At 42.8% G+C, this 18997-nt stretch overlaps 2 protein-coding genes across 3 annotated transcripts in view; one reads left to right on the top strand and one right to left on the bottom strand.

The window, feature by feature from the left end:
• The first annotated feature begins 4 nt into the window (after nucleotides 1–4).
• mettl4 (methyltransferase like 4) lies at nucleotides 5–6429 on the top strand. Of its 2 annotated transcripts, none has more exons than XM_033040817.1 (2): nucleotides 5–117; nucleotides 4785–6429. In XM_033040817.1, exon 2 carries the CDS (start codon nucleotides 5040–5042, stop codon nucleotides 6330–6332), a length of 1293 nt encoding a protein of 430 aa, XP_032896708.1. In that variant the 5' UTR covers nucleotides 5–117; nucleotides 4785–5039; the 3' UTR covers nucleotides 6333–6429. The 2 variants fall into 2 exon arrangements, with proteins under 2 accessions (XP_032896708.1, XP_032896709.1); XM_033040818.1 differs by lacking the exon at nucleotides 5–117 and adding an exon at nucleotides 778–838.
• Nucleotides 6430–6661: 232 nt separating this feature from the next.
• The window catches only part of tmem184a (transmembrane protein 184A), a 55446-nt gene continuing 43110 nt past the window's right edge, over nucleotides 6662–18997 (bottom strand). The window contains exons 4-9 of the mRNA XM_033040819.1: nucleotides 14546–14636; nucleotides 13158–13233; nucleotides 12498–12589; nucleotides 10945–11114; nucleotides 10008–10205; nucleotides 6662–8746 (exon numbers count right to left, since the gene is read on the bottom strand). Of these exons, the coding sequence (XP_032896710.1) occupies nucleotides 8502–8746; nucleotides 10008–10205; nucleotides 10945–11114; nucleotides 12498–12589; nucleotides 13158–13233; nucleotides 14546–14636 (872 nt within the window). The 3' untranslated portion in view covers nucleotides 6662–8501. The remainder of the gene's footprint in view (nucleotides 8747–10007; nucleotides 10206–10944; nucleotides 11115–12497; nucleotides 12590–13157; nucleotides 13234–14545; nucleotides 14637–18997) is intronic.

Genomic DNA, 18997 nt, shown 5'->3' with positions numbered 1-18997 from the left:
AGGAACCGCTCGTCCCAGGTGGGGGTCAAAGTTTGTTCATTTGAGTGGTTGAGCTTTGTGGCGGATTTGTTCCTCAGCAGGGAACAGAATACAGGAGCCCTGATCTACCGCAGTGAAGTGAGTGACCTTTTTTTCAAAACCACTTTCCAAACAAGAGGAAGGAATTGAAGTTTAAATTCATCGGGGGGAGGCCATTGTTTCCTCCTTCATATAAACATTAACTCATTATCTCTCTGGTTATTTGGACTGAGGCTGATTCAGAGCTACAAGCGTTGATGTTATCAAATTATGACGACAGACCTGCGGCTAAACACCACCCACTAGTTTTGTTGCAGAATCGTAAAGCGTTCATGATTGTCTTATTTTTGGATCACTGGGCTGGGTGTTAACACCATCGCCGAATTGCGAGGGCGCTGAGGGTTCAAATCCTTACCCTGAGATTTGAGTGGCAAATCCGTCCTGTTGACGGACCATTGCACTGTCCAATGTGGTTTGTTCTGTTAAATCGTTCGACCACTTGAAGAATACTATTTCAAAGAAAAGGGAATTCTCCAATATTCTGAGTTGACCTGTATATCATCACTAAAGTGACCTGTTGATACTTGCCAGAAGTTTGCGAGCATAAATTGATTGCCTTGTTTCTCACTTTGCAAGGGAGTATCTTTTTCAAATATATTCGCAATTATATTCAATTTATTTTAAACTTATGTTTATGAAATGTTGCAATGGATGTTAAATTAACAGAAAGCATGTCTTATTTAAAAAAATCACATTTATTTCTACTCAGTCAAGGTACATTTGGAATTGTAGATCTTTCATTGGTGAAGAAAAACCCTAGGTAGGTTCTTTATTATATATATATATATAATATATATCACTGCATTTGTCAGTTCTGCCATGAGGTAGTTCATTTGTAAATTCTGGAATTGTGTCAGTCTCTTTATATATATATATATAAAGAGACTGACACAATTCCAGAATTTACAAATGAACTACCTCATGGCAGAACTGACAAATGCAGTGATATTTGACATTAAATAATTTAATGCTTTGTATGGTCCCAAAAATAGACTGCACAAAATAACTTTTGATGTTACAATGCATCTCCATCATTGCCATCTTTCCTCCACCAAGTCCAATGGCGATATCAAAACTGATCAGGAGGGAGGAACATTTATGCTATTATTTTAAATTCACCAATTAGGTCAGATTTTCCCATAAATAACATAACATATTTACTAAAAATAGAAGCTGAAGGAGATTACTGAACCCTTCCTATCTGCCCAATCATTCAATATGATCATGGCAAATATGTCACAGTTGCTCCCTCTTCCCACACCAACCCCATGATTTCATTAACATCTAAAAAGGTATTGATCAGTCGTGAATAAATTCAGCAACTGATTCCCTTCTTGGATAAATAAATACAAAGATTCTTTGGAAATTGCTTCACATTGGTGTGACGATTGGCTGACCCTCGTATTAAAACATCATCTCTGCATCTGAAACAAAAGCAGAATATGCTGCAAATACTCAGCAGGTCAGGACATCTTTGGTAGGAGAAACAATCAACGCTTCATATTGGCCTCTTCAGACCAAACAGTGCCCTCCTATTCCAAGGGTGTCATTAAAATAATCTTATCAGGATAAGCCATGGGGTTCTCAAGGCTGCTTCACTGTATTCTTCACCTATTCCCACTTTTCACCTCAAACTTTTCATTTCATCCTTACTCTTTAATATTCTTGAGAGGGAGATCGTCAAAGGATTAACCACCCTTGACGCAATTATCTTTTTTTTAAATTACAACCTTGATGATTCAGAAGTGTATAAAGAACTTGCATTTTTGCACAACTCTACAATAACTCAACCTAGTTTACAACCAGTGAAGTACTTTCTAAACTGCCATGTTAAAGGCATGGTTGCCAATTTGCAGAGCCCACTATAAATGTGGACATGTTCAGATCAGTAATATGTAAAATAAATATTGAGTAAGATGCCAGGAACTTCTCTGTCCTTCCTGCAAATGGTGGTGGTGGTGGTGGGGATTTATTTATTTACAGGCATATGGTACAGTTCAATATTCCTTCTGAATACTGCCACCTCTGATGTTAGGGCCCTTCACCTGCTGAAATGCACAGGGATGAGAGGTAGGGTCTGTGATGGAGCCCAGCTCTGATGATCTGTGCTTGATGAAGAGTTGAAGCGCAAACAGCTTCTAAAAGCTCTATAAAAGCTCTACATCCTCCCCCTTGGTCAGATACTCCGCCACTTCAATCTGGACTTCCACTGTTACGCTGATGACACCCAGATTTACCTTGGCACCAAATCCCCCCACAACCCCCCCCCCCCTCTCCCATATCAACTCCTGTTTGTCAGCTATAAAAACCTGGATGCAACATAATTTCCTCAAACTAAACAGCGATAAGACAGAATTCCTCCTCATAGGCTCCAAAGCCACACTCGGCAAAATCAATAACCCCACTCTCACCATCGACGGCACCACTGTCTCCCCATCTCCCCAGGCCCGCAACCTTGGCGTGATCTTTGATTCCACCCTCTCCCTTGAGCCTCACATCCGCCATGTCATTAAAACCTCCTTCTTTCATCTCCGCAACATCGCCAAACTCAGACCCTCTCTCACACCGCCTGCTGCTGAAAGACTCATCCATGCCTTCATCTCCTCCCGACTGGACTATTGCAACTCACTTCTCCTTGGCATCAGCTCCACCTACATCAACCGACTCCAACTGGTCCAGAACGCAGCCGCCCGACTCATCACCCACACCAAATCCTGGCATCACATCACTCCAGTCCTCAAAAAACTTCACTGGCTTCCCATCTCCCACCGGATCACCTACAAAATCCTGGTCCTCACCTACAAAGCCCTCCACCATCTGGCCCCCCCATATCTCACTGACGTCCTCTCCCCCTACCAACCCTCACGGTCCCTCAGATCCACATCAGCCGGTCTCCTCTCCATCCACAAGTCCAACCTCCGCAGTTTTGGGGACAGAGCCTTCTCCAGGGCAGCTCCCAGGCTCTGGAACTCCCTCCCCCAACTGATCCGCAATTCCGTGTCCCTCACCATCTTCCAGTCCCGCCTCAAGACCCATCTCTTCACCTCTGCCTATCCTTAGCCCCACGTCCCCGTCCCTTTTCATCTGTGCATTAAATGCCTCATACTGTGTTTTGTATTGAATTCTGTCTTTTCTTTGTGTACTAGTCATGTCTCTACTATTTATTTCATTCCCCTTACATGTTTTTCCTCTACATGCTCAATTTTTGTAAGGTGTCCTTGAGACTCTTGAAAGGCGCCCATAAATAAAATTTATTATTATTATTATTATAAAAGAACAAAAACATTCCGCAAGGAGGTAATAGAAAATATCACGTGGTTAAAGTGCACATTGTCGGATTTTAATAAAGACCATTTTTATACATTTTGGTTTCACCATGTAGAAATTACAGCAGTGTTTATACATTGTCTGCCAATTTCAGGGCACCATAATGTTTGGGACACAGCAATGTCATGTAAATGAAAGTAGTCTTGCTGAGTGTCTTCTCTGGTGATGCTCTGCCAAGCCTGTATTGCAGCCATCTTTAGCTTATGCATGTTTTGGGGGCTAAGCCCCCTTCAGTTTTCTCTTCAGCATATAAAAGGCATGCTCAATTGAGTTCAGACCGGGTGATTGACTTGGCCACTCAAGCATTGACCATTTTTTAGCTTTGACAAACTCCTTTGTTGCTTTAGCAGTGTGTTTGGGATCATTGTCTTGCTGTAGAATGAACCGTCAGCCAATGAGTTTTGAGGCTTTTGTTTGAACTTGAGCAGATAGGATGTGTCTATACACTTCAGAATTCATTATGCTACTACCATCAGCAGTTGTATCATCAATGAAGATAAGTGAGCCAGTACCTTCAACAGCCATACATGCCCAGGCCACAACACCCCCACCACTGTGTTTCACAGATGATGTGGTCTGCTTTGGATCTTGGTCAGTTCCTTCTCTCCTCCATACTTTGCTCGTGCCATCACTTGGATGTAAGTTAATGTTCGTCTCATCTGTCCACAAGACCTTTTTACAGAACTGTGGTGGCTCTTTTAAGTACTTCTTCGCAAATTGTAACCTGGCCATCCTATTTTTGCGGCTAACCAGTGGTTTGCATCAAGCCTCTGTATTTCTCTTCATCTAGTCTTCTGCGGACAGTGGTCATTGACAAATCCACACCTGAAGAGTGTTTCTGATCTGTCGGACAGGTGTTTGGAGTTTTCTTCTTTATTATAGAGAGAATTCTTCTGTCATCAGCTGTGGACGTCTTCCTTGGTCTGCCAGTCCCTTTGTGATTAGTAATTTCTTCTTAATGATGTTCCAAACAGTTGATTTTGGTAAGCCTAAGGTTTGGCTGATGTCTCTAACAGTTTTATTCTTGTTTCTCAGTCTCATAACGGCTTCTTTGACTTTCATTGGCACAAATTTGGTCCTCAAGTTGGTAAACAGCAATAAAAGTTTACAAAGGTGATGGAAAGACTGGGTGCGAAGAGCTCTCTTATACCTGCATCAAAGAGGCAATTAAACACACCTGAGCAATTACAAACGCCTGTGAAGCCCTGTGTCCCAAATATTATGGTGCTCTGAAATGGGGGGGGGGGCCATGTATAAACACTGCTGTGATTTCTACATGTTGAATTTGAATGTTATATTTTAAATTACAATTAAATTCATTCTTCGTCATAAATGCTCAAGTCATAAAGTTAAAGTTTTATTTTGGTTTACATCCACAGGTTTTTTCCCTTTCCACGTTGGATTCCAGTAGATTTGCGTTGCCGCTATCGCTATGCTAACAACAGCTGTGTGCACTTTGAGTGGAAGGAACAAGCTCACAGAATGAGGGGGAAGATGATGTTCCTGGGAAGGGAGCGAGTCAAACAGGTGGACGGAGAAGAGTGGGGAGGGCAATTTATTTGAAGAAGGGATAAGCCGGTGGGGGGGGGGGGGGTGTTAGCCTAGCTCAGCACCCTCGTGCTGAATATCGGGGGATGTCTGTGGTTAGAAGTGACCCAGTGGGATGGCTCGTGGATCATCAGTCTTACATCAACCAGTGGTATAGATGCTGCCATCACTCTCCGCCTGACGCACGTTGCCACAGGTACGTTTTCAGGGCAGAATATTTTGATGTGGAGAAACCCCACATTGCTGAACCAGGGACTCCGAGCCAAGGGTCTACGGCTAGTGACAGAGGTCTGAAAGGTAGGAAGCGCAAGAGGAAGGAGCGGGAACTGAACCAGGGAGAGGTGGAGGCTCTGGAGTACCACAAAAAGGTCAGCCTGGCAATTCAGGATGGCGCCAGAAAGCTGGTGGAGCATATGGAAGCCCAAGAGACTGGGAGGGAGGGTGGCAGCGGGCAAGAGATGGCTGTGGTCCTTGCCGATTCTATGCTAATAGAGCTCTGCTCCATGGCAAAGCATCTATCGGAGGAAGCCCAACAGCAAGTACAGGTGATCACCGACGAGTCAGAAGCTGTTCTGGAGCTCCTGGGCCGTCTGACAGAGAACAGCACAGGCCGTGCCCGGCTGGTGAGACTGATGGGTCACCATTATCTGCTGCCACCACGATGCTCCTTCCTGCTGTCAGACATCTCCCGCGTGCAGCTGCTCCTGGGCTACAAGAAGTACGACGTAATCACTTTGGACCCGCCCTGGGAGAACAAGTCTGTGAAGAGGAGCAAAGGCTACAGCCACCTCTTTCCCTGGCAGATCCGCCAGCTCCCTGTGCCGCTCCTCTCTGCCCCCGGCTGCCTGGTGGTGTGCTGGGTCACCAATCGGCAGAAGCACCTACACTTCGTCAAGGAGGAGCTGTTCCCCAGCTGGTCGGTACACGTGGTCGCCGAGTGGCACTGGGTGAAGGTGACCCGACATGGGGACTTTGTGGTGCCCTTGGACTCCATTCACAAGAAGCCCTATGAGATCCTGGTCTTGGGCCGTTACATGGGCAGTTCAGCACAGCAAGGTGGAGAAGATGTCATCACTGGGAACGTCACGGTGCCAGACCGCAAGCTTATTGTCAGCGTGCCCTGTCGGCTTCACTCTCACAAACCCCCACTGGGAGAGGTGCTGAAAGGACTGACCAGACCTCACCCAGAGTGCCTAGAACTGTTTGCTCGTAACCTGCAGCCTGGGTGGACCAGCTGGGGCAACGAGGTGTTGCGATTCCAGCACCTCAGCTATTTCCAGCAGCTTGGCCCAGAGCAAGGAGAGCAAAGCTGTTGCGATTCACAGACACACCAACCATTTGACCCATCACTCCCTCAGCAACCATTCGTGGAGCAATAAATGTCTTGGTACTAGACACTTTGGGGGAAAGGCCCTTTGAACATTCACAGCTCGTGGGTCATGATTATAAGTGTAATAAAATAGATGCTTTTAAAAACTTGTGTGTTCCTTTCTCTTAAGCTTTTGTAGGGAGATTGATGACCCAATTTTCGATAATATGCTAAAGAGTCAGTTAGATTTTCTGCAACTCAATATTCCACTATTGAAATATTTTCATAATTACCGTCACAAGGTGGTGAACATGGCTCCCTGTGTGCACAGCAAGATCCCGTATGTAGCAATGTAGAAAAGATTAGTGTTTTGGATGAGTTGTACTGGGACCCTGGATATCCAAAATAATGCCATCTGTTTATTAAAGAGCTGTCCTTGACAGGATTTTTAAACATAGAACATGAAATGTACAGCACAGGTACAGCTCCTTCAACCCACAATGTCTTAGATCCGTTCATTTTCTATATTTTTCACTAGGTATTTTTCATTTTTATCAATATTAAGAATTATGAAATACATAAACATTTGCCATAGTTATCTATCATCATACATTTAGTAATTCCCAAACTGCTACAACTAACTTGACCCAAATTTGATTTAATGGTTCAATTGAAAGACGACTACGCCCCTTTAGTACTGCACCAGAGATGACCCACATTATATTCCTGAAAGTTGGAGAATTACGAGTACCACCTACAGTGTCGCAACAGACACCACCAGCAAGTCGTGGTCGGAATAATTCTGCGTAGGAGTAGGAGTTTGTATTCCTAATCTCATCAAAAATTTGGAAACCTCTCCCCCTTTGCACAACCAGTGATTAAGCAATTTTTATTTGTAAAATCTTTGTTCATGTTAAAGCTACTTTTTACAATTATATATCTCCTGAAAAACAATCACATAAAATCAATGCATCATCTACTAACATACTGTATTCGAGCCATCTCAAACTACATTCCGCTCTTGAAGTAAACTCTGGAAGTACGACACACAACAATAGCAATAGTTCCAGAACAAGGCAAGAGACAAGTGACAAAAAAAAATAATTTAAAATCCAGTTGCCTCATAACTAAAAATGATTTCTAATTCACTGCCTTAACCTAAGCGCTATACACAGTCGTCCTCTCTGGACCCTGAAACATTTGTGGTCACCTGGAGCTGTGATGTTGCTTTCTCATTCAAAGGGCAACTTCAAATCAGAACCACATCCCTGATTTCAGCACCTCATCCTGAAGTGAAAGTAACTGTTGGCACATTCAACCATTTTACAACAGGAGAAGGGGTACGGTTTGCTCGTTAAGTTTCTGAATTTGAAACATCTATCCTGCTGGAGGCCTCCACAAGGATACGCGTCACCTCAGGTTTCTTCAGCTGTGGCCATTGTTCACACACAACAATCCGCACAATTGCCAAATTCAGCCAATTGTACGCTGGGACCTCTTTTCATTACTGTGACTCCTGATTCATTGCAGAGATAGATGCATCTTCCTCTGTTCCACCTAGTAAACTGAGCCCTTCCAGTTATATAATATTTGTTCCTAAGAATAGATATGTTGCCTTTCAGTACCCATTTCCACGCAGTAAAACGAAGGCATCAAAAGGATGCGGAGAGCCAAGTCAGTGCATTCTGTAGGTACACTGAGATGACAGTGTCTTCACTGTAAACAGCATTCCTGTCTCAGCCAGAGGAGAGATGCCACATCTGAAAGTAATTTGTAATATTTGACACTGTTGTAACAGTTGACAAACATTCAATAACTCCAACTTGACAACACAGATTTTTTTGTTGTGAGATGTTTAGTCTCTGCAATAAGATTGCCTAGAATCTGGAGATTCAATTTTTGGGAAATCAGTGGACAATCTGCAGAAGCAGCTGAACCTTCCACACATGTGGGCCTGTTTGTGTTTGAAGATGTATGTGTTTGAAAGTGTATACAAGCTCCAAGTCCACTGCAGAACTTCTAAATGTTGCTTCATTTGCCTCCACATTCAAATCTACTCTCAGAATCAGGAATCCATTTAGAGTCGAAGTCTTGAGTAAACTGAAGATCAAAGTTAAGTTCCCTGAGAAGGGAAAAGGCATTATTCTAGATCCCTGAACCAGGGCACAAGAGAGTTTGGGCACTACCTCTCCTGTTATCTCACTTAAAAAATATATAGCAATCAAAACAAATACAAAATCTACAGCTCGTCCTCAGAATTGATGAGGATGGTCTTCTCGCCTTTCTTTCGGCGGGCCATAAAGTTGCTGGCGGCCTGAGACAAGATATGCCCGTTGTGCCTGGGCGTCACCTCGTCTTTGGTGGACTGTTGTGTGTACTGCTGGTACGCCGGGGAGAAGTTGTGGATGGCATCTTGTACAATATCGTTGGGATTCATGGTCTCCTTCAGCCCGCTGGAGATGCTCTGCATGGGGGCAACATTACCTGCAGACAACAGAGATGAGAGCCAGTCAAGAGAGATTGAAAAATAATCAATGTTTGAAACCAGTTGATGAGAGCCCTGGGTTTTCTCCTATGACCTTTCTCCACCAGTTGGACAATCCCCACACATCCCGTATTCATTTATCACTTGCTAGTTATCAATACATGAATGCTAAAGTAACCAAACTGTGGTCCCGGGACTTGTACCAATCTACATACAATTCCATGAATGTACAATACAGAAACAGGCCTGTGCCCCAACAGGCCCGTGCCCCAGACCAGCCTCCACCATTTTAACCCACTGGCACCATCTTCAGTTCCACCATTAATATATTTAGGATTTAATTCGAAAAAAATCCTTTGAAACAAAGACGTGCAATTACTTACCACTTTTCACATCTCTAAATTATTACAACTTTGAAGCATTTTGAACAGCGGGCACTTTATTTTTTACAATTATTAATTGTCCAGGATCTTGTCATCACCAGCAAGGCCAAAACCAAGTGCCAGCCCTTTCAAATCTGCAACTCGTTAGGCCCATTTACCAGAAAATTGATGGTCGACCACAATTAGTGGGTTTCAAGTCACACAGAGGTCAGATTGGGCAAGGATGTCAGATTTCCTCCACCTAAGAACAGTAGTGTTCAGAATTGTTTTTAGTAACATTGCGGTTGTTTTGTGCTCAACACTATTGATTAGTCAACTGGAATTGGAGTTCAAATCTCAGATGTACACAAAAAGCTGGAGTAACTCAGCAGGACAGGCAGCATCTCTGGAGAGAAGGAATGGATGATGTTTCGGGTCGAGACCCTTCTTCAGACCCCTTTTCCCAAATCTCAGGATTACTAATCTGTTAATGTAATTGTTTCACTAATTTGTTAACAATTTACACGATGCAGATGCTCTGATAATCTATATACTTTATTGCATTATCATCTGTGGGATAAATATTGGCCACAACATGCAAACTAGCGTTCTTGTTCAAAGAAGTACCCTGGGATCCTTTACATGTATCGTGTTCCAGATTATTTAATTAATTGGATTTAAATTCCCCGATGACAATAGTAATATTTATACTCATCTTCCAATTACTCCAGTCAGTCATTGGCTGTCAAGTAAAGACCCTGGTGCCATATACTTCACTATGACTCAGGATTATCTGAATGGTGGCCGATCTGGCCATAGTATTTTCTGTCTTCATTTCTAAAGGTCTACTTTGTGCCACCCAATTGAAGCAGTGTGTAGGAGTAGCGTGTTTTCCTACCTTGTGTCAACTCGTTACGTTCAACGTACACTTGTGAAGGATAGGCAAAGCGAAGGGCAATGGCAGCACAGAGCATCTCGATGCAGATGAAGAAATTCTGGTAGCCGGCGGCCACTGTCCCCGCCCGAACTTCATGGCCATCAATAATCTGCACTTCTGGGATTATCCCACATCTCTCCAATATTGCCAATAGCATTCCTAGAGAAGTATTAACACATCCATTTTAGCAGATACAGCTTGCATACAATGATAATGGATAATGTTAATGAAAATGTTTCTTGAATTCTAAACTTATTTCAAAATGATAACATTTGACTGCAGCCTTCAATGTGCACATCAAACATTAAGTCCTGCAACTTCAACTTGTGTTGTTCCTGCCAACCTTATTACACCAGCAAGAGAAGTTATACAGTGTGCAGAAATTTCATTTTATGCACATTATCTTCCAAATAATAGCAATTGATCTTTGCTTTCCCTTTGCTAAAATTCTCATGGGAGTTGTGTGAAATTATTTCTAAATGTAAATAATATGGCCATAATATAATATATAAATAATATGGCCATCCTCCATTCAGAAAACCTCAAATAACTCAACCATATTAGTAAATAGATGATAAGCCTTGACATATGTTAACAACTGATCAGCTGACACTTGTTCATGTGCTTAGTCATGTCTCAAATAACAGATTCAAGTGACTTCCCTCCAACGAATACCAAACTCAGTTACCACAGTCTCTTCCCCTCTCCCGACCTAAATAATATTCGGAATTTCCAATATAAGACGCACAGTCCTTCAACCTTTAGAACTCAGGAAAATTCTCATTACCATTTCCTAATTTTAAATAAAATACCATTAAATAAAATACCATCCAGAAGTTAATTTTCTCTTTAAAAATGGCATTTAGTTAAGATCTTTATGCATATTATTGATACTCACCCTGCCAAAATGAGAGAAAAATTACTGACTTCACTGTCAGGAATTTCAGGACAGGATCATATGGACTGAGGAGCTCACTGGTCGTGAAGTAAAAGAGGAACATTGCGTAAAGTGCCAGGCTGACAGAAATGTTGTAAATAATGGTGATATATAGGTATCCACTTCTCACACTGTGGAAATGAAGTCACAGTTAACCTGGAAAAGGATTCAATATAGCTATAAACATTTATTTTCAAAAAATATATGTACCCAAGCTCATTTTATACTTTCTACTACCTCTTACATCAATCCTTTAGATATTCCCCACATTGCTTGTAAGAACACTACTCTGAAAGGTGCATAGGAACTTCCTGAATAGATACTTTTTGACGCAGAATTTTAATACTAGTTGGGAAGGCAACTGAAATGATAAACTAGAAGGCCCATTGGAATACTAGACGCATTGAAAGAGACTGCAGATGCTGGATCTGGAGCAAGAAAATCAAACTGCTGGAAGAACTGTCAGGGATAAGGACATGGTTGAAGTTTCAGGTTGGGCCACTGCATCAGGGCTGATAGTATAGAGAAGATAACCAGCAAGTGAGAGGAAGGGATGTGGGCACTGAGGAGATGGAACAGGTGGGGGAGGTTGATCAGTCCTGGTAATGAGGGCAGATGGAAGAGGTTAATAAAGGGAGAGACACTGGGTGGATGTGGCTTACCTGAAACTGAAGAATTAATGTTCAAGAAGGAACTGCAGATGCTGAAAAATCGAAGGTAGACAAAAATGCTGGAGAAACTCAGCGGGTGCGGCAGCATCTATGGAACGAAGGAAATAGACCGAAGACGGGTTTCGGCCCGAAAAGTTGCCTATTTTAGATGCTGCCGCACCCGCTGAGTTTCTCCTGAGTTTCCCCTTTTACTAGAAGTCCAGTCCAGTCCACAGGTTCAATGTACTGGAGCGGCTCCCGATCCCAGGCTGCTGCAGAGCCTCCTCTGTTGTCCTAAACTGGCCCGCGAACCAACGTCCCTCTCCTTGATCGACAGCCTTTTGTGTACCGGGGACGCCTTCTGCACTTGAAAATACTGAAGGCAATACCCCAGTCCCTCCTACTGGCCCACTCCTCGCATCGTCAGCGGCTCCCTCTTCCACGGCTTTGTGGCTTGCCACCACAGGGAGCTCGGCGGCTTGCCCCCTTAGTTTATAGCGCACATAAATGAAACAGGAATATTTAGTCTGCTTCACATGGTGGCACTGTTCCCAATCCACCCATGAGAACACAGATTCTCAGTTAGAGTCCCTCAAGAATCTCTCCTAGTGGAGGGCAACTTCTCCCGGCATCTCAGCCAAACCTGTATAATGGAGAACCAAGCTGCTTGATGCCCAAGGGAAAATTGCTTTACTTCATAAAGCCACAAAAACATCCAAGCCCATTCTTCGTTTGCACACCAAAGAAGACCATTGAAAAGAAAGTTTCAATAAAACAGTATAGTCTTAAAGCTTCTCATGATAAAACACCACACTTTAAATTCAAAAGTGATTTCAAATAAAAAAACAAATAGTGCCAACTTACTCAAAGTCGCCATCGTGATATTTGCCATAGATTTGTAGGATAATGGTGATGGAAGCCATCAGGGGTTTAATCACACAGAACTGTAGGGTGGCCTGGTTGGGAGACATCAGACATTGTAATCAGCAGCTCCAAGAACGTGCTCAGCAGTGAGAGTTGACAACTTTGCACTTCAGTGAATTGTGGATCCTCATTACCCAGGTCACACACAGATACACTAAGACGGATATATCATCTCTCACACGCACATACCTTCCTGACTCATCCTGATTGGAACCAAAAGGTAGACAAAAATGTTCGAGAAACTCAGCGGGTGAGGCAGCATCTATGGAGCGAAGGAATAGGTGACGTTTCTGGTCGAGACCCTTCTTCAGAAGAAAGGTCTCGACCCGAAACGTCACCTATTCCTTCGCTCCATAGATGCTGCCTCATCCGCTGAGTTTCTCCAGCATTTTTGTCTACCTTCGATTTTTCCAGCATCTGCAGTTCTTTCTTAAACAACTGAATGGAAACAGTACATTTCAACAGAATTTCAACACACAATCCAACTCTGGACCTGTTCATATAATCAGGTTATTTGGGTGGGTTGCAGCCGCTGTGGGAGGAATACAATGCCCAAGGGTTTTCAATGGGCCAGACCCCACTGACATCTTGTGGACTCACCTGTTTGCAAAATCGCAAAAATCCAATGGAGTAAGTCATACCCATCAGACAGCATGTTCCGTACAAACAACTTGTCCTGAAGATGAGACAGAAATTAGTTAATAAATGGAAACTACACCAACAAATATCCAATAATAAAAATGGAAAAATATTGTAATGCTCAAGAATCTGACAACTGTGAAAAAGAAACAGTTCACACTACAGATCAGTGACTAGACTTGCTCTGCTCAACAATCCAGAATTTATTAGGATTATAATAAAGTATTTTGTGCACAAGTAACACAAATTTCACAGTAAACACAAACACCTGGAATTGAAGTCACAGCATGGAAATACTGCAAGTCTCTGTTTGAAAAGATAGTGACGGGGCAAACTTTTCTCTCAGGGTCATGAGTCTTTGGACCCCTTCTTGAAGGTGGTGGAAGCAGAGATTAGGTATTTTTAAGGCATAGGTAGTTAAGATTCTTGATAGCAATCGGGTGGAAGAATGCCACGCAACATAGGTGAGTTACAATCAGTTGAGCTAGTTGATTTTAACTAAACGACAGTTAATTAAATTAAGTGACTCCTCCTGCTCCTAAGTTACAAGTTCCTGTACATGGAAAACGATTAAGAAGTTATGCAGCAGAATCCCCTTGTAATAAGCCTTCACCAGTTGAATGATTTTATTGCATTTGTATATTGTATGCAGATGTCATTGTCAAGGCCAGAATTTAATCCCCAAAATAACATTTAGTCACACTCCATTTGGTGGCATCGTTAGAGAAACTGCAATCTCAGCACCAGAGGCTCAGATTCAATCCTGGCCTTGGTTGAAGTTTCCATACTCTCCTTGTCATTGCACCAGTCTGCTCCAGATGTTCCAATTACCCTCCTTATCCCAAAGCCATGCGGGTTGGAAGGTTAACGGAGCACTGTAAATTCATCCTCATATGTTTGTATGTGGATGGTAAGATCTGGGGAAGTTGATGGGAAGGTGGAGAATTGATCGGAATGTGGGGAGAATAAAAACATGGGATTACAACAGGATTAGTGTCAATGGATGGTTGATAGTCAGCATGGAATCAGTGGACCAAAAGGTCCATTTCCAAACTGCCTGAATCTATAATCCTTTGAAGAAATGCGCATTATGTCAGTGCATTTGCCTTCAGTTGTTCTGCAATTCCTGTCTTTAGATATAGTTTCCATCCCACAAGCCAACTGGGTCGATTTCACGGGCAGTATGTCATTTTGCTTTGATCTTTGGATTTTTGCAAATGCATTGGAAAAATCCAGTTAATGGTCATATCAAATTGGTGGTAAATGCACTCTGCTGGAACTTAAACATGAATCATGAGGGCCAAATGTATGACAAATAGGTAGACATGCATAAAAGGCAAACAACTCACTTAACGGGTTTCCCTCTGATTTCTGACATAATCGCACTCTCTCCTCCCAGGTACTCGTAGCACAGGCTAAGGAAGTTGTAAATCACAAAGGCTGCAGGAAAGACCACACAGATCAGTACAAGTGTTCAACTACTGTCACATTTCACCACTACTACTTGCTTCTTTTGGTGGGGTCCAGGCTCCACTGCGACCCGAGGAAACCAGCTCCCAGCCCTGCAGGTATTTGAGCTTCTGGTGGAATAACATTATCTTAACTGTCCAGCTATAACGGGACAGTCTTTACAATTCAAAGGCATTGGGGAACGAGATATTTGAAAATACAATTCACGCAACCAGGCCATCTTTAAAGACAACTGCCCATTGTGTGACATGTTTGCACCCTCCTGAACTTCATCACTCCATTGTTGCTTGGATTGTAAGATTTTACCTTCCTCCCTCTAAACCTCTTCATCTCCTTAAAACCTACCGCATTGGCCAAGCTTTTGGCCATCTGTTCTAATCTATCTATATCTATATTACTAAAAGTCTGATCTTGACCATTTCCTGTTGTATATTGATGTATATTCATTTTAGAAAAAACACTGCCACTTGCCGACTGTGATTTTTGACCATCTTACTCAGAGTCCCCCTCCGCTGCACAGGGCAAGAGGATTTTTCTCATCGATTAAAAATAAAAGAGTTATTAGTGTTTAAAAAATGTTGAGATTCTCTCGCCTGTCAATCATGCCATGAAGGCCACGCCCCTTCTGGTAGGAGAGGGGGAGGAACTATAAAACCCAGAAGTGTGCGCGTGGCTCAGTCTCTGCAAGATGGAGGAGGGAGAGGTCACGACTTGCTGTCTTTAGTGGCCTTGCACCCTGCTTGAAATGGTATGCAACTGCACTTGAATTTGGTAGCCTTGCACCCTGCTTGAAGTGGTAAGAAACTGCACTTGAATTTGGAGGCCTTGCACCCTGCTTGAAATGGAATTTCACGGAATAGCCGTGAGTCAACTGCCAGCCCACCAGCCAACCAGCCATGAGTGAGTGAGCTGCCAGCACAACAGGCTTGAGTGACTGAGCCGCCAGCCCAAGAATCCATTGGCCCACAATGTCCCTTCAGCCCACAACCCATACTAGCGCTCCAGAAAGCCCCCCCACCCCACTGGCCACCAACATTGGAATTGGTAGAGATGTGGAATATTGCGTTGGGGGACCAGCCCTCCCGTGTGATGGTGGGACCCAATGGGTCCCACTTAATCTTGTATATCCTATGGTTAATAGAGCTCAGTTTGAATACTGACTTCTGTGTGGTGCTTGTGCACATTCCCTGAGGCTGACTAGATTTCCTGTTTGATCTGATTTCCATATGGTTGGTAGATTAACTGGTTACTGTAAATTGTCCCTATGGTGTTGGAAAATGATAGAATCTGGGGTCAGCAGGTACATGGAGAGAATTAAATGGGATTAGTGCAGGATTAGTGTAAATTGGCATGGACTCAGAGGGTTGAAGGACCAGTTTCCATGCTGACTCTATGATTAACATATTTGTTAGCAATTCTTCTTTGGGCTTTCGTTTCTACATCAGGATAGCAGAAACTCTTAGAAAAGCTGCAGTAATGAACATCCGGATGCTGTTTAATTTTCAATGTCGTCTTCTAGAGATTAAGAGTTTAATGGTATAAAATAGGATTAGTGTAAATGAGCAGTTGCTATGAACTCAGTTGGCCAAATGGCCTGTTTCTGTGCTGTATCTCTCTACAACTGCAAAACAGACTGCTAGTGGTTTCAGGGAGCACATTTCACCGATTCCTCCTTATGGATTTTCAAAAATGGTTCCAATTTTGCCACAGAATGTCTAAAATATATTTTCTTATTCTTATGGGAACTTTGCAAGTCCAGAGCTCCCTGAAAGTGCCAGCACAGGTAAATTGGTGGTAATGGTGATGCACAGTGTACCAGCCTTCACCAATCGAGGCAATTAGTATAAATGTCAGGAAGTCATGATGCAACTGTGTAGATCTTTGTTCAGGCCACATTTGGAGTACGGTGTGCAGTTCTGATTGAAGCATTACAGGAAGAACGGGGAGGTTTTGGAGAGAATGCAGAAAAGGTTAACCAGGGTGTAGCTTGCATTAGAGAGCATTAGCTGTAAGGAGAGGTTAAAAATATGTTATTGTTTTCTCTCAAATGACACAAGTTTAAGAGCAACTTGAGAGAAGTATATAAAATTATGAGGGGCATAGATTGGGTAGATAGTCAGAGCGTGGAACAGTCAAATACTAGAGGGCATAGTTTTAAATTGAAAAGGGGCAGGTTCAAAAGAAAATTTATGAAGCAAGTTTATTTCTAATACAATAAGTGGTAGGTGCCTGGAAGGCGCTGCCAGTGGAAGTGGTGGGAGTGAGAGGCGGGGGGGGAGGGTTGTAATGTGGGGTCATTGGCTCTGAACCACATGAGGCAGGGTAGCACCTTGCCACGTATGGGTGGTGGGGACAGGGTTTCCAAATATATCTCTCCATTTAGGTGAGTAAATAAAGGACTGAAGCCAAGGACCATGAGGGCACATCTCCCAGGGGCGTCACACATCATCACCACCATCAGCCCATTCCACAGTATTCTGATGGTCGAGAGTTTACAAGCTTAAAGATGAAATTAGGAGGGGTGGGGGAGGAGGGGGGGGGGGGGGAAGAGAGTGGATCATACTTCAATTCACGCAGAGGTCACTTCTTTCAGTGTAATGTGCTTTTGATTAAGGCAAAGCTAATTACAAAGGGTTAGCTCATGCATAAAAGCAGGTGGAAATGAGTCCAATTTCTTGGCATTTTAATTTAAGTGATACCGGATATGTATTAGTCACATATGAATGCACAAATGTCAGTATGTGCAACATAATATCTGTTCCAATTGCTAACAAAGCAGCAGCTAATAATAGTTGTGTAGTAAGGCACTGCAGATGCTGTTTTACACCATAGATAGACATAAAATGCTGGAGTAACTCAGTGAGACAGGCAGCATCTCTGGAAAGATGGAATGGGTGACATTTCTGTTCTCGACCGAAATGTTTCTGGTCTCGACGCTGCCTGGCCCGCTGAATTTCTTCAGCATTTTATGTCCAGCTAGTAATAGTTACTCTGTTCAAGATGTGCGGATTTGTGACAGATGTTTTATGGATTTAACTGCATAATTTGCTTGATATCATATTTACAATCCATCAAAAGATGACTCAATAGCCTGCTGGGTTTTACATCCAACAAGAATCTCATCATTCATTTAAAATTTTCACCACACATTACAAATTATTTTGAATTTTATTGTGGATTTTTCTTTTTAGGATTTACGTAGTTTTGGTGCTCAAGGCAAAAACTCATGGCAAAGGGGGCATAGATAGAGGATAGTCAAACCACCAGAAACAGTCAGGGTGAAAAGGCCATTTCAGGTGTGGTGCCACGTCAGCTATTTATGTGTACAATAAATTAATGTACCCAAGACAAATATGTTGATGCTACAAAGATAGGTTGCACTATTTTCTTTGCATCCTTCAGCATTGGTTTGAATGCCCATTGCCGACTCTACCCTACTCTAAATTATCGCACCGAGGTTGAACCCACGTTACACCCATGACGAGGATACCACTTTGCAACAAAAAAAATTCCAATGTACTGATAGAATTTTGGAAATTATCACCGTTGTTTCACAAATATCTTCCACAATCTGGAACCTTTCAAGAAAAAAAGACTTAGCCTCCAAGCAGACGATGTGAAAGGAACTGTTCATATATGGTGCAGTGAGATGTGTGGACTGTAACTACCAGTACCCTCGATACATGCATCTCCCATAGGGTCGAGGAAAATCCAAGGCACACAGCACTTTTCCTATTGTAAATGAGCAAATAGGCAAATCAAAACAGAAAGACAGAAGATTTTGTTTATTTCATAGGAGACAAGTCATAAGAATCAAGAGTCAACATCCAGCAAAGGAGACAAAAGGATGTGAGATAAAGAGAGATGAACGAAATGTAAAGCCAGAGGGAAGGATACAGATGGAAGGAGACTGGGTGGGGTGCACAGGAAAGAAAATAAGAGTTGATAGAATAATTAAATTATTCCAAATATTCATACTCTTAGGTTGTAATATACCCGGAATGAGGTGTTCTTTCAGTACGCATGTGGCCTCACTTTGGCCACAACGGCGGCCCAGGACAGAATGGCCAGTATGGGAAGGGGAGTTAAAACGGTTAGTCGTAAACTATTAGAGATCCCCTCTAACCTATTTTCCAGCATCCCCTATCTCTCCACTACAGTCTGTAGAAGGGTCCTGACCTGAAATGTCACATATCCATTCATCTACCGTGGCTGCCTGACCCCAGCGTTACTCCAGTACTTTGTGATTTGCTCACTATTCCAGCATTTGCCGTTCCTTGTGTCCCCAGAACCACACTACCCTTTTCCATAACACAGTGCCATCCATAATG

The sequence above is a fragment of the Amblyraja radiata genome, chromosome 22 (genome assembly GCF_010909765.2).
Source record: "Amblyraja radiata isolate CabotCenter1 chromosome 22, sAmbRad1.1.pri, whole genome shotgun sequence".
In the NCBI taxonomy this organism is placed as follows: domain Eukaryota; kingdom Metazoa; phylum Chordata; class Chondrichthyes; order Rajiformes; family Rajidae; genus Amblyraja; species Amblyraja radiata.
This window is presented reverse-complemented; position numbering and strand designations above follow the sequence as displayed.